The sequence below is a fragment of the Chlamydotis macqueenii genome, chromosome 24 (genome assembly GCF_036417535.1).
Source record: "Chlamydotis macqueenii isolate bChlMac1 chromosome 24, bChlMac1.mat, whole genome shotgun sequence".
Classification (NCBI taxonomy): Eukaryota; Metazoa; Chordata; class Aves; order Otidiformes; family Otididae; genus Chlamydotis; species Chlamydotis macqueenii.
In genome coordinates this window covers 7,291,263-7,304,383 of record NC_141579.1, presented here as the reverse complement: position 1 = coordinate 7,304,383, position 13,121 = coordinate 7,291,263, and the positions used below count along the sequence as shown (strand labels likewise).

At 63.0% G+C, this 13,121-nt stretch overlaps 1 protein-coding gene across 2 annotated transcripts in view; it reads right to left on the bottom strand.

The window, feature by feature from the left end:
- BCL9L (BCL9 like) overlaps nt 1-13,121 on the bottom strand; it is a 45,711-nt gene that overhangs the window by 6,534 nt on the left and 26,056 nt on the right. For both annotated transcript variants that reach the window (XM_086766197.1, XM_086766196.1), the window contains exons 2-6: nt 5,961-6,324; nt 4,711-4,833; nt 3,615-3,825; nt 2,882-2,966; nt 89-2,468 (exon numbers count right to left, since the gene is read on the bottom strand). In XM_086766197.1, the coding sequence (XP_086622323.1) occupies nt 89-2,468; nt 2,882-2,966; nt 3,615-3,825; nt 4,711-4,833; nt 5,961-6,261 (3,100 nt within the window). In that variant the 5' untranslated portion in view covers nt 6,262-6,324. The remainder of the gene's footprint in view (nt 1-88; nt 2,469-2,881; nt 2,967-3,614; nt 3,826-4,710; nt 4,834-5,960; nt 6,325-13,121) is intronic.

The following is a 13,121-nucleotide window of genomic DNA, read 5'->3' as shown; positions in this document are numbered from 1 at the left end:
AGAGCACGCGGGCTGGAGAGGAATGCTGCCCGCACGCCCACCCAAACCGAGCGCACGTGCGCGCTCGCAGAGGAGACACCCGGCGTACCCTGATCCAGTCCTCCCATGGAAGCTGACGAGTTCACGCTGAGAGCCTGCTTGCTCTGGTTGACTCCCGGGCTGGGCATGGTGGCTTTGGGAGATGGCACCCAACCAGGGGAAGGAACGGCCATAGAAGGGGACTTCAGGCGGCTCGGTGAGCCAGTCGGAGACCGGACGTTCAGCGAGGAGCTCATCACCTGGGGGGACTTGAGGGGCCCGGACTGGTTTGAAGGCGGCATGCTGACCATCTGCGAGGGCGTCTGCGGGGACTTGAGGTTGGCAGAGGGGGAGGTGACCAGCGGCGAGTGCACCTGGCTGAGGGTAGGAGACTTGAGGTGCCCCATGCTGGGGGAGTTCATCTGGCTGATGTTGATGGTGAGATCGGAGGGCCGGCGGCCCAGCCCCCGGGAAGGCGCCGGGTGCATGTTGGCCAGGTTGCCCCCTTGCGTGGGAGCGGGATTGGAGGCCGGAGGCAGAGGGATGTGGCTGAGCCTGGTGGTGCCACCGATGCTCCCTACGGGCATGGCGCCCTGCTCGGGGCTGAACATGTCCGAGCCGCTGCCCATCTCCTGCGGCACGCTGGGGTAAGGCCCTTGCCCGCCCGAGAAGCCTTGCTGTCCTTGGTTGGGGAACTGGGAGGGAATCATCATTTTCTGGGGTCCCCCCAGCATCGCACCGCCGTTGCTGTTCTGAGCCCTCGCCCTGGCCAGCTCCTCGGGGCTCACGCCCTGATGGGCCATCATGTCAGGGCCCCTCATCTTCTGCGACATCATCATCTGCTGCTGCGGGGTCATCTGGACGTTGAGGTTCATGTTCATGTTCATGTTGACGTTCATGTTCATGTTGAGGTTGCCGGGGCCCATGGGAGCGTCCATGTCCCGAAGGCCCGACTGACTCATAGGGGGGCTCAGCATCCCCCGCGTGCCTGCAAAATCCATTCCCATCGGGGCACCGCTCAGGCCGTCCCCCGGGATCTGCCCAGCGAACATGGATGGATCCATCTGCCTGTGAGCCTGCATCATCCTCTCCATTTCCATGCCCTGGCTCATGGAATTGCCGGACATCCCCATGGGCCTCTGCATCGCCACCGGGCGCTTCTCCATCAGCTGATGCCGCAGGATCTCCTCCCTGGCACGGGGATTCATGAACCTTTCGGGGTCCCCTTGCCCCGACGGGTAGGGCAGGGTGCCCTGCGGGAAGTTCCCGGGGCCTCCCATAGGAGGCATATCGTCGCTCCATCCCATGCCGGGCCTGACGGGCCTCTGCATGGCGTTCATGGGCCCAAGAGCATCCAAGGGCATGTTCTGCATCCCTCCAAAGCCAGACACTCTCTGCATTTGATTCCCAGGGAACCGCGGCCCCGGGAAGGGTGGCCCTCCCCGCAGCTGCATGGGGTCCTGCACATCGATGGGCCCCCGCAGCTGGCTGCCCATCCCCGGCGGCCACTGCTCCCCAGGCTTGCTGTGGTAGGGCGGCGGGGGCCCGCGCATCATCATGCTCCCCATCGACTGCGGGATCATGATCTCCTGCATGGGCCGGCCGTGGATGCTGATCTGCTCCTCTTTCCGTCGCTTTTCCTCGTAGTACTCTTCCTGCAACTTCCTCCAGGCCACTTGCTCGGGTGTCAGGCTGTCTTGGTTCAGCCGCTGCATCATCATGTTCATCTGCTGCCCCATGTCCGCGCCGGGGTGGTGGGGCACCTCGTGCTCCAGACCGGGCCCGCCGAGGCTCTGCGTCTGGGAGATCATGGACTGCAGAGGCTCTTCGTACTTCTTCATGCTGGCGGGGGGCACAGGGGGCTGCGGGGGGGCAGCCTGCGGCTGAGGGGCAGTCCCGCCCTCCCCGGCATTTTGGCTGGACTTCATGAAGGGCTCGGCCTCCCCGCTGCGCAGCAACAGGCGCTCAATGTCCCGCAGGGTCTGCAGAGAGCGCTCTCGGTGCTCCAGCTGCTCCTTCGAGAGCCCCTCCGAGTTCATGGGGTTCCTGGGGCCCAGGCCCGCCTGCCCATTCCCCGGCATCCCCGGACCCGGGCCCTCCCCGAGGAGGCCGGAGCCGGACGTGGTGGAGGAGTCCACCGGCCCGGGCTGCATGGCAGCGGCAGACGCGGTGGGCGTATTTGGGTGGTTACTTCCGGGCTGGTTGCTGCCACTGCTGTTCCCCAAAGAGTTGGGAGTCAGGTCTCTCCGGACATCTTCGCTTGTCCCTTCCTGGGGCAGGCTGCTGGCCGCGGGCAAAGGCGTTTGACCGACAGCCTGAGGCTGCGGCGGGGGAGGCTGCGGCTGCGGCTGACTCGCTTGAGGTGCCGGCGGCTGGGACTGCGGAGTGTTGGCAGCAGGAGGGTTAATCGGAAGCGGCTCAGCGACCCCCAGCACTTTAGGAGCTGGTGCCTGGCAGAGAAAAGGGAAATACGTGTCAGCAGGAAAGACCCTGGCTAAGTAACGCTTCCCTGCACGAGACCTCTCTGTCCCAAAAAACATGCCCCGTGGCAGTTCTCCTCTGTTCCCTGCGGGGAAGCAGCAGGCCCCATTACACACCCTGGAGACGGACAGTTGGGCACTGCCCACGGGGCTGCGGGGCCACGTACCGCACCCCATCCCAAACATTTCAGTGTGCAGCAGCTAGGACTCGCTCCAAAGAGGTTCCACAGCAGAGCAGCTTCCCCACCCAGTGAAAGGGCGTTCTGACAACCCCTTCCTCCACAGCGGAGCCAAGAACCACAGGAGAGCGGCCACGCCGGAAGGGAAGGCTCAGCGGTCAGCAGCACGTGCCGAGAGGAGCGTTTGCTCCGCTGCTGGTATACCTGGTCTAGCTTCGCCCGTGGAACGTTCTGCTGGTGGTAGGCCAGAATGGAGTCAGCTCGGCCCTGCAGGACAGCTTCTGCAGCTCTGGGGAGAGAGTACAAACCGCTGGAGAACAGGCACGGTGCCCCATCCCACCCATCCCAGGCCCCAGGAGCCACCTCCCCTCTTCAGCCCGGCGGGAAGAGGGGAATCTCTGGAGGTCATCGAGAAGGCAGGATATTCCCCGAGTCCTCCCACCTGTCCTGCACGAGCCCCAGGGAGGTTCTCCAACCCTGGAATTTCCCTCTCCCCATGCCCTGTGAGGAGCGCTCGGCTCGGCCTCGTGCCTGCTGCTGCCCTAAGGTGGCTGTCGCCGAGGTGCTCTGGGACCTGTCACACCGAACCCACGGTGCAGCAGAGCTCTACAACCAAACAGCCTTGCTAAGGCTCCACGGCTGAGATGAGGCAGGACAGAAGGGAGGAACGGAGCAGAGAATGCCAAGGGTCACACGGCCCTCCTCGTGATGCCCAGCCCCTTAGATACTTCCGAATCGGACCGGCAGTCCACACGGCTTTGGGTGAATCCTCTCCTTGGATGGGGACTAGACGCACCCGACAGCGTGTGTCGCAGAACGCGCTGCTGGGCACCGCTGGCAGGAAGCGTGCTTTAATACCAAGTCTGCCCACCGGCAGTAGCTGCCAGCAAACTTCCCGAACCTCGCCAGCGGAGCGCGGACGGGGCTTACTGCTTACGTGTTAGCCAGGTGCGTCGTAAAGACGTAAACGAACTGCGAAGGCTGCTTTCCTGCTCCGCCGCCTCCGCCTGCCGCAGCATCTGCCCGCAAGCCTGGTGCAGCGCCGTGGGGCGCGCTGGAAGACGCCGTCTCGCTCAGGTTGGGCAGCGGGTTGGGCCCTGGGCCGAGCTGCGGGGCCGCGGACATCGCAGGGTCTGCTACATTACAGCCTGCGGGCACAGCAGACAGACGGGTGAGACAGGCAGAGCCGCTGCCCGGCCCCTCCCACCCCCCAGCACAGGCCTGGGGGTCTCCCTGCTCCCCACCCAGAGGCCCAACATCCCAGTGCAGGCGCCGCACATGGAGTGGCACAAGGAATCGCCCGCTGTCATTAGATAATCTTCCTAATTAACATTACATGCACGGCAGCGACCAGGAGCGTACGATGCCTTCCCCTCGCCCCCAACCCGCCATCCCTGGCATAGACCCCCGGCACTGCCCGGCTCCGGATCACACGCAAGGCACAGGGGGACATCCCGGAGGGGACGGCCACGGGGTCTGGCAGGCACAAAGGCCACCACTGCTCGGTTTCAGACACTTCCATCAGCTGTGGCCCCGCAGGACCTCGCCCTGTTCTCTCAGATACTCTTCTCCCTGCTGCAATCTGAAAGTAAACTGAATTCTAGATTCCAAAAATCAAAGAGTTTTGATGCTTTTGGAAAACAGGAGCGAGGGCAACGCATCTCGCGTGGTCCGGCTGCCGCCATCACCAGGGCAGGCACGCTTCACCAGATTTACGCCAGGCATGCTTTCAAGGCAGAAATTCTGCCGCTGGTGTGGCCGCAGCAAAGTAGAGCGGGGACATCCAACCACAACACCTTCCCCTCCAGCACCTTGGCAGCATCTCCACAAAACAGGTCCCACACCCCACTGCGTGGCCACAGAGGCTCTCACAGCCCAACGACCGCCAGCTGCAATGGCCCGCCGTCCCGCGCACCCGCAAACTGGGCACGCGCAGGCAGAGCTGAAGGCGCCAGCGCCGCCTGCGCAGCCAAGCTGCAGGCCGGACCTGGCTTCACCCCAGCTCCTGGGCCGGCGAGGAGGCAGACACTCACTGTGTGCACTGCTGATGGGCTTGTCGTCCTCCTCGCTGTCCGGCCCAGAGCACCACTCATCCCCGCTGTACGGCTGCTTCCTCTCCAGCACGCAGCGCCGCTTGCTGCGAGGAGCCACCTCACCTGCAAAGGGACAGAGCTTCAGAGGAGCCGCGGAGACCCGGCAGGGGCTGGGAAGGCTGGGGCCCTGCCCGCTGCGTGCCACGTGCCGGCACTGCACCGGGCGAGACGCCTCACAGCGACACCCCGCCCCTGCCCTGGTAAAGATCCCGAAGCACCCGCTGGCTCCGGGCTCCTTGTCTGTGCAGCCAGCCCCGCCGAGACGCTCCTGTCAGAGCGACCGCTTCGGAATGAGATCTCCTTCCTCCTGTCTGCACGGGGCCTGCAAACTCAGGGCACATCCAGCTGCTGGTCCAAACCCTAAACTTACAGGGGTCTGTGATTTAGCAACTAAAACCTGAAACTGGAACGGGAGGGCACGTTCCCCTCCTCTGTGGCACGAACACTCAGCGGCACGAGCCAGAACAGCAGCTCCGTGTTTGGGGACCGAGAGCGAGTCTCGGTTGGAACCAAGGGCACCGCTGGGATTTCTCCTCTGACAACCCCAGCCCCTCAAGATGCTCCAGCGTCCCACGCAGCCGCTGAGCACAGCGCTCGGTGGAACGCAAGAGGCTACAGAGGAGGCTACAGAGGTTTGGAAGCGCTGACTCAGCCCTTTTCCAGAAGCTGCGTGCTGTAACAGAAGAGTCATCCATCGCTGACAAAACCACAGAACTGTTCAGACAGCGACCCTCGCAGCACCTCCTCGCTAACCACCACCCAGTCGTCGGGCAGCTGCAAGAACACCACAAAGGCAGCTCTCTGCCAACAGCGAGGAGACAGAAAACAACTCAACGCACTCCCGAGTTGAAAGTCTGCACATTGCAAAGCGGGGGCGTTCGGAACCGTTTCAGGGAACCGCGCTCCTGCTCAGCCGGCCTCAGTAGCCCACGAAAACCAGAAGCCCAGATTCCCAGTATAACAAACGGCACAGGGAACGAAATGCAAAGACGATGCTCAGCCACTCTGGTCCCAGAACCGAGGATGCGACACGCCGCGATGCAGACGTGCAGGCAGCCAGGACAAGCCCAGACAGAAGCCATAGCACAGAAACCCAAGATGCTCACAGCTGCTCCTATCCCAGGTCCTGCCAGGACGCTTGGAGCAACTGCAAGGAGGACGTGTCGAGGCACAGTTCAGGAGAGCATTACCTTTTGATTCTGCGTCCTGCGAAGGGGTGCTGGCTTCTCGCTGTTCTCCAGAGTCCACCGAGATGCTTCGTTCCCGTTTCACCTTGCCCTTCAAGGAGCTGAAGTTTGGAACAGCGTTCTGGCTGTTTTTCAGTCCAGAGTTGCCAGGAGAGATCTGAGTGGCCTTGCCGCCATGGCTGCCGGCACCCACACCCTTCGCGCCCAGGTTGCAGGTGGGTGCTTGGCTCACGTTGTGGTGCTGGGCCGGGGCACCGCTGCTGCCTGCCTTGCCATGGCTGGGCAGTTTGTTGTCAGGGTGCATTGGTTTGGCTAAAGCTTCCCACAGCGCCAGTGGAGGGAGCTCCCAGGCCCTTGGGTCAGAAACCTGCAAGAGAAGAGGGCAGCGAGTCAACAGGAGCCCCTTGCACGGGCGCAGCTGACAGGGGCACCGCCCAGGGCTGCGGCTCGCTCGCAGCACCACACGAAGCCTGCGGCGAGGCTCAACCCAGACCCGTTTCCGCCGGGAACCAGCCCGGGCCCCTCTGAGCTACGGATGCCGCCCCACCATTGCGCGCAGACAAGCGGCACTCTCCCACCCAGGCACGGCAGGCTCGCCAGCGCTCCAAGGCACAGGCGTGGACGCGACAGCTCTCGTTTCGGAGGCCGTGATGAGAACGGGGCCCTCCGTGCCAGCCTGGCCCGCTGGTGAGCGGAAGGATCCTCACAGCTATTTCACAGGTGTCCCCACAGCTCAGACAACTTTGCGACCCTGAACCAAAATCTGGTGCCCTGCTGGCTTCAGGGACCCCTGCTGCTGCTAAATCAGGTTCCTCTGCTCTGCAAAACACACGAGAGACACCAGAGCAGACAGAAAATGGTCTCAGTGGAAGCCTATGAAGAAAAAGCCGGGACGGGGTACGGAAGGACTAAGAGGAGGCGGTGGCAGTGGGGTGCAAGGCCAGGGCAGAGCTGGGAGCGTGGCACTCGTCAGCTGAGCGGTGTCCCCGTCTCTCCCTGAGGGACAGTTCCTGCTCCGAGGCCCTGGCTGCGGGAAGAGCCCACCGCGGCAGCAGCCTCCAGCCCAGCAGGATGATGCAACGTGCGGCGGGCCTGCCGGGAGAGCAGGGTGAGGCTCTCCTGCTCCAGACCCAGCCCAGCTTTCTGAGCAGCCCCGCAGGCTGAGGCAGAGCATTTTGGGGCAGAGGCGGTTAGGGCAGAGCATGCGGGCTTCTGGGCTGGAGGACGTGCACGCAGCTGAGCAATACCACAGCAGCCCTCCCCGCAGATCTGTTTGCCTTCATCATAGAATCATCATCATAGAATCACATGGTTGGATGGGACCTATAAGATCATCTAGTCCAACCGTCTTCCCACTACCATTGCTGCCACAGCTACTAAACCATATCCTGTAGCTTCTCATCAAGCCGCCTCTTGAACACTGCCAGGCACGGAGACTCCACCACCTCCCTGGGCAGGCCGTTCCAGTGCCTTACCACTCTTTGAGAGAAAAAGTTTTTCCTCAAGTCCAATCTAAACCTCCTCTGGTACAACTTGGTGGAGTCTCTTAGGCCTGCGCTGGGATTCCTCCCCTCGGACCCTGCACGGGCGTTACGGTGACTGGGATGCGGCTCCGCGGTACCCGAGCGCATCGCATGTTCTGGAGGCCTGCTACTAACCCTGGCAACTGCTGGGTGCATCCCTCCTGGCCTAGGAGTACCTCCCACTCGCAGCGAGTAGCCTTCTTCAACACGGCACAGGCAGTGTGGGACATCAGCCAGCCTCACCTCAGGGACTACCGGCGTGGGCAGAGGGCAGCCCTGACCTCCGGACACGGCTCTTGCGCACCGACTCTTCCTGGCCTGAACCACGCTCACCGCTGAGCCCTCGGAGACGGTCCCGGCGCAGAAAGACGCGCGTCCCCGTGAGAACTGCTCCTCGCTTTCTTCATCTAGAGGACGTAACTCGTCCTGCCGGGGGGGCTCCACGCTCCTCTGCTACAGCCTCCTCGCTACCCGCCGGTGACCCCAAAGCTGCAGACCCCAAAGCCGGGACTGCTGTCACAGTTTTCTCTACTTCTCGGGGAGCAGGAGGGAAGGAGAGTAAACCATGTGTTCGTGGAAGCTGAGGCACTACTCTCTGTTTGCTTATGTCTGCTACGTGCTTTGCACGACGCCCCCACGATGCACTCAGAAACCTTTCCCGTGCGCAGGCAGAGAAATTTCCCAGCACGCGGGGGTTACTGGGCCCGTGGGCTGCTCCTCCCATCTGCGCTGAGCAGGCCAGATGCTGCGCGCAGATTTCTCCTGCCACCCAGGGAGAGGAAGCACCAGCTCCAGACCAAACCCCGCAGCTCTAAATAGCGCCGCAAGAGCTCGGCAGCACCACGCGCGCTGCTCCTGGCTTGCCGAGGGCGAGCCTGAGGACGGACCAGCGGCAAAAGCCAAGGGCTTGCCCTGCTAGGGCAAAGCACCGTGCCCGGAGCAGCAGGGCAAGGCACGCTCGGCTCTGCTCTGCGTCAGTAACCCCCGAATACGGCGACGGCCGTGCCACAAGGCACAGGCTGCAGCTTGCCATCAGCGCGTTCCTGGCCTGCGCAAGGGACTCCCGGCACCTGCCTCCCTGCGAGGCAAGGCTGAGCCGGCGGCGGGCTGGCACGCCGCGGCGCCCGGCCGAGCGCAGCCCGCACGCACAGCACTATCGCCCAGGCGTTCCTCGTTAGTTAGTGGGATGGCTGGTGCACAGCCTGGCCCGTCACCGCTTCCTAACTAGCCACGCGTTAGTATCTCCCTCCTCCTCCACCTCCTCCCCACACACCTCGGCGAGGGCTCTGCGCTAGCCCGGAGGAAGACGGCGAGCCTCAGCGCTGATTAATTTTCACAGCGCATAAGGGAGTTGCTAGCCCTTTAAGTGTCAGCCAGGCTCGCTCGCTCGCTCTTCTTCTCCAGGGACCTATTAATAGCAGCTGGAAAGATCACATCACTCTCTGGATATTTATACCCCTCATTCCACACCAGGAGAGATTTATGTCAGAGCTGCCGTCCCAGCGCCTGCCCAACTGCTCTGTCAGACCGCGCGCAGGGGGAGGGGAGCAGCGCGGGGAGGGAGACGCGGCGAGGGCAAGCGGGAAGGAGGAGAAGGTCCATATGGCACAAGCTGCCGCGTTAGGCAGACGCCCTGCCTGCAGCCGCTGGCCGGCCAGCCGCAGGGAGCCTTCGCCCCGCTGGAAGAGGCCGCTGCCAGACAGCATTCCGGAAAGCCAGCCCTGCGGCAGCTCCCGCTGCTGGTGGCCCGCAGCCCCCGCCTGCTGCGCCGCGCTCGGCGATCTTTGCAACGCGCCGCGCCACAGCCCTGAGGGTCACGAACCGACTGACGCCAGGCTGCGGCTAGACCGGCCAAGGAGGTGCCACCACTGCCATCCCCATCGACGACAGGCTGCAAGACGCCTGCGGCACGTCCACACGGACACGGCATCGCCTTCCAAAGAGATCCCAACGTGCTTCACCCAAAATGCCCAGCAGCACAACCCTAGTACAGCGTAGCGCGGGCATCCCAGTACCCTGGGGAGGGAGGAGGAAAAGCGGGGCCCCGCTAAGAGCACGCCTGCAGAGCCTGGGGACTGACGCTCTGGACGCAGCCCCGTCCCTCTGGCTCCCAGGTCAGATTGCAGGGAACATACGCGTCGATCCCGAGGGACCTGGCAGCCGCCACAGCGAGACCTTCCGGCGCTGCCTGCAGCGCGGATGGGCCTCACGGCTGCGGGGTCCCTCCAGAGCGTTATGTTTTTGGGGCAGCTATCTTCTTCCTTCGTTTTGGGAGGAGGCTGGTGCTCCAGGGAGGACATCCAGTGCCTCGCCTCGGCCAGCTGTGGGACAGAAAGCCACCCTGGGCGGAGGGGGTGGCCCTGGCTCAACCTTGGGCAGCCCTCCTCTTCCAGCCTTGACCAGGACTGACCGCACTCCCCTCACAAATTCTAATGGGAGCAAGGCCAGAGGCAGCTGCCTGCAGATTCTGCTCCGCTCTCGGGAGCAGCAACAGCGGGATCCTGTTGCAGATGCACGGCGGGGACCCACCCTGGCCTCCCATCTGCCTGGCTGCCGCGCGCCAATAGCCGTCTCGATTGCTGCCTGCTCCTTGCACGCATCCCCGGATTCAAACCAGATTCCTGCTGGCGTGCACACATCTGGGCCGCAGAGAGGAATCAGTTAGAAAGCAGATACCCTGACACAGGGAGACTCCCGATCCAAACCATCCCAAAAAGAACAGGCCAGAAAGGAGATTGCACAGAAATCTGGCTCCCTCTGTGACTCAGCAACACGCCCAGCGCAGCCCAGCCCTTTTAAAGACAATGGCAAACCGAATTCCCAGCGGCCACAGCAAGGAGCCGCGGCTCCCGGCTTCTGCCCCCGCGTCCACGAGCGACCCCGAGCTAGACGTTCTCTTTGGGTGCCTCGATCCCTCCGTCACTAAACGGGGGGGCGATCCAGCCTGCCTCACGCGGGGAGGGCGGCTTACAGGCACAGTCGAGACCTCTGTGAGGGAAGGGCTACATCAAAGCGCAGAGGGAGAGCATTTGCGCCTGGCACGTCTGAAAAGCCACAGCTTTCCACCAAAGCCTGGGACCTCAGCAGACGAGAAACCTCAAAAGAGAACAACAAAACCTGCTTTCAGTACATCTCCTCCAGAACGGTCTGAAGAGCAGCAGAGGGGGAGGAAGCTCCGGGCGAGGAGAGTCCAGGCTGACATATTCCCAGTCCCAGAATTGCTAGCTGATAGTTCAAGAAACCTGAAACACCACTGCGTTCCCGGAGGACTTTCTGGTGAATCATGCTCCCGCTAGCTCCGAAGGACGATAACACAGATTCCCAACATCGCCGCAAGAATGCGGAGCCCATGCCCGCCTCCCGACAGGGCAGGAAAGCCTCCTGGCCGCCGGCCTGCCTGCCCCGCAGCTCCCCCGTCCCGACGCTAGCTGACACGGCTGCCGTGCTATCCCTGCCGGGAGAAAGGTGAGGGAGGCAGCTGGGACACCAGTCACAACAATTCAACAGCAAGGAGCTTCGCCGCGCCTCCCTCCTGAAACCCAGACGGCTGCTGCCTCGCGCACACGGCCAGGCCCAGAGCCCAGGCCTCCCGAGCTGTGCCGACGTGCCCGCGGCTCACCACCAGCCGATGTACCAGACGAGCTGGGTTGTGACAGAGCGATGACACGAACAGAGTCACCAGCCCCTCTCCGCCAGTCAGGCCAGGCGGCAACCAGCGCCGGCTGCCGCTGCAAACACCCTCTGGCACATCACCCCGGCCGGCAGCCGCCCACCCGCTTGCTACAAGCGGCGATCCTGGGACAAGCCCGGTCCAAACCCTCCCGTGGGCACCACCGCAAACTCGGGCGGAACACCTCGGCTTCGGACATGAGAGGTCCCAGCAAGCTCCAGGGCTTCCTGAAGAAAGGCATCAGGCAGAGACAGCAAAAGGGAGACCCCAAAGACCCGCCACCCCCTCCTGAAAGACCTCTCACCCCAGGCCCGGACGAGACCCCGGGCACGCTCCTAACACCGCTCCTAGAGCGCCGCTCCTCCCAGGGTTAACAGCAGCGGGGCTGGAGCCCCTCCAAGGAAATACCACGCTATTTCATTACAGTCAGAATATTTCACGGAGGCAAAGACTGAGGTAAACGTTCCACAAGCAAGACTTCTGAAGTCCGAGACTCTCGGATCATTTCTGATTTGAGAAAAAGACCAGAATCAGAAACTCGACCTTTTCCATGCAAAAACGGTTGTTCCAAAACAACCCTTTTCTCCAGACGATTCAATGGGTTTTGAGTCAGTTCCAGCGAGAAACAAAACCCTCAAAACCAGTAGCAAAACGGCGCTGCTGTCACCCAGCCAGCTCCAGCCAAGAGTCAGCGATGGGCTCCATGGCCAGATGAGCCCTGGAACCCCCCCGAGCCCCCCGAACGCAGCTCCGAGCCAGCACGCTGTTCAGCAACCACCGATCGCGGGAGCAGCTCCCCAGCCCCTGTCCGGCAGCGCTCGCCCGGGCGTGTTTGTCTGCAGCCAGAACAGCCTTAGCCCTGGCTGCTGCTGCCAAAGGCGCTCTCATCCGAGCCCCGCTTCGGCCGGCCGGCCCCGGGGACGTCAGGAGGCAGGCAGTTCCGCGGGGCAACGCTCCCACCGACATGAGCCGTCCGTTTGGAACGCGTCAGGAAATCACCCTGCTCTTACACCGCCAGACGGACAGCCCAAAGCAGCCCGACTTCTCCTCTGTTCTGTTCTCGGGTTCTTCTCACGCCCTTTTAAAAGGCAGGAGAGCCGGGACCCTCATCAGCTGTACGGGAGGAGAGAAGACCTGTAGAGAAGACCAGTGCTCTGTTGGGTCCCACCAGGTCTCAGAGCCATTTTGGCAGACCTCCTGCAACCCTTCGGTGTTCGAAAAGCTCTCTCTAGCACTTCCTTGCCGCCGGCTCAACAGGTTCTCCACACTGCTTACTGCACCCCCAGGCAGAGCCTGGCTTCCTGGCCGCGCTCGGGGAGTCTCCAGGTCTGTCACCGAATTTGCAGATCCTTCCAGCTTCTCAGTCCAACTGGCACGTTCCCCACAGAAACCCTGCATGTGCCAGACATTACTCGACAGCCGCATGCGGCTCTACGGGGACGGTAATGAGGAATTATTTCACACACCGGCTCGTGCGACCTGCCGGGGACGGGCCAGCGAGAGCCCTGCAGGAAGCTCCGGCTGCCCCGCGTGCGGGGTGGCACAGCCGCCCGCATGCTGCAGCTCGGCGGCTGCGGTGGTCTAACAGCATCTAGCGGAGGTCAGGGAGCAAAGCCAGGAACCTCTTCCAAAGGTACTGCTGCTGCTCAGGGAGCTCCGATTTCCTGCGAGGCAGGATCTCTTCCCGCAGCATGCGAAATCTGGCCAGAGTCGCGGCCGCTGTGACAGCCGGACGTGCCCCGCGCCACGAGGAGCTTGGCTTGGAGACGCCAGCAGCCCGGCTTGGGCGGGTAGCAACACTGGGGTACGCCAACCGCTTCTGCAGCGGGCACCTCGCATCCAACCCCCTCCACCGCTCACCGCCAGCTGTCCCGCTGCACCAGCGGCACTCAGAGATGAGACCCCGAAAACCCAGCGTTCCCAGGAATATCCCAGGGAGCCAAGCCTTGCCTAGAGTCACGCGTGTCGGGT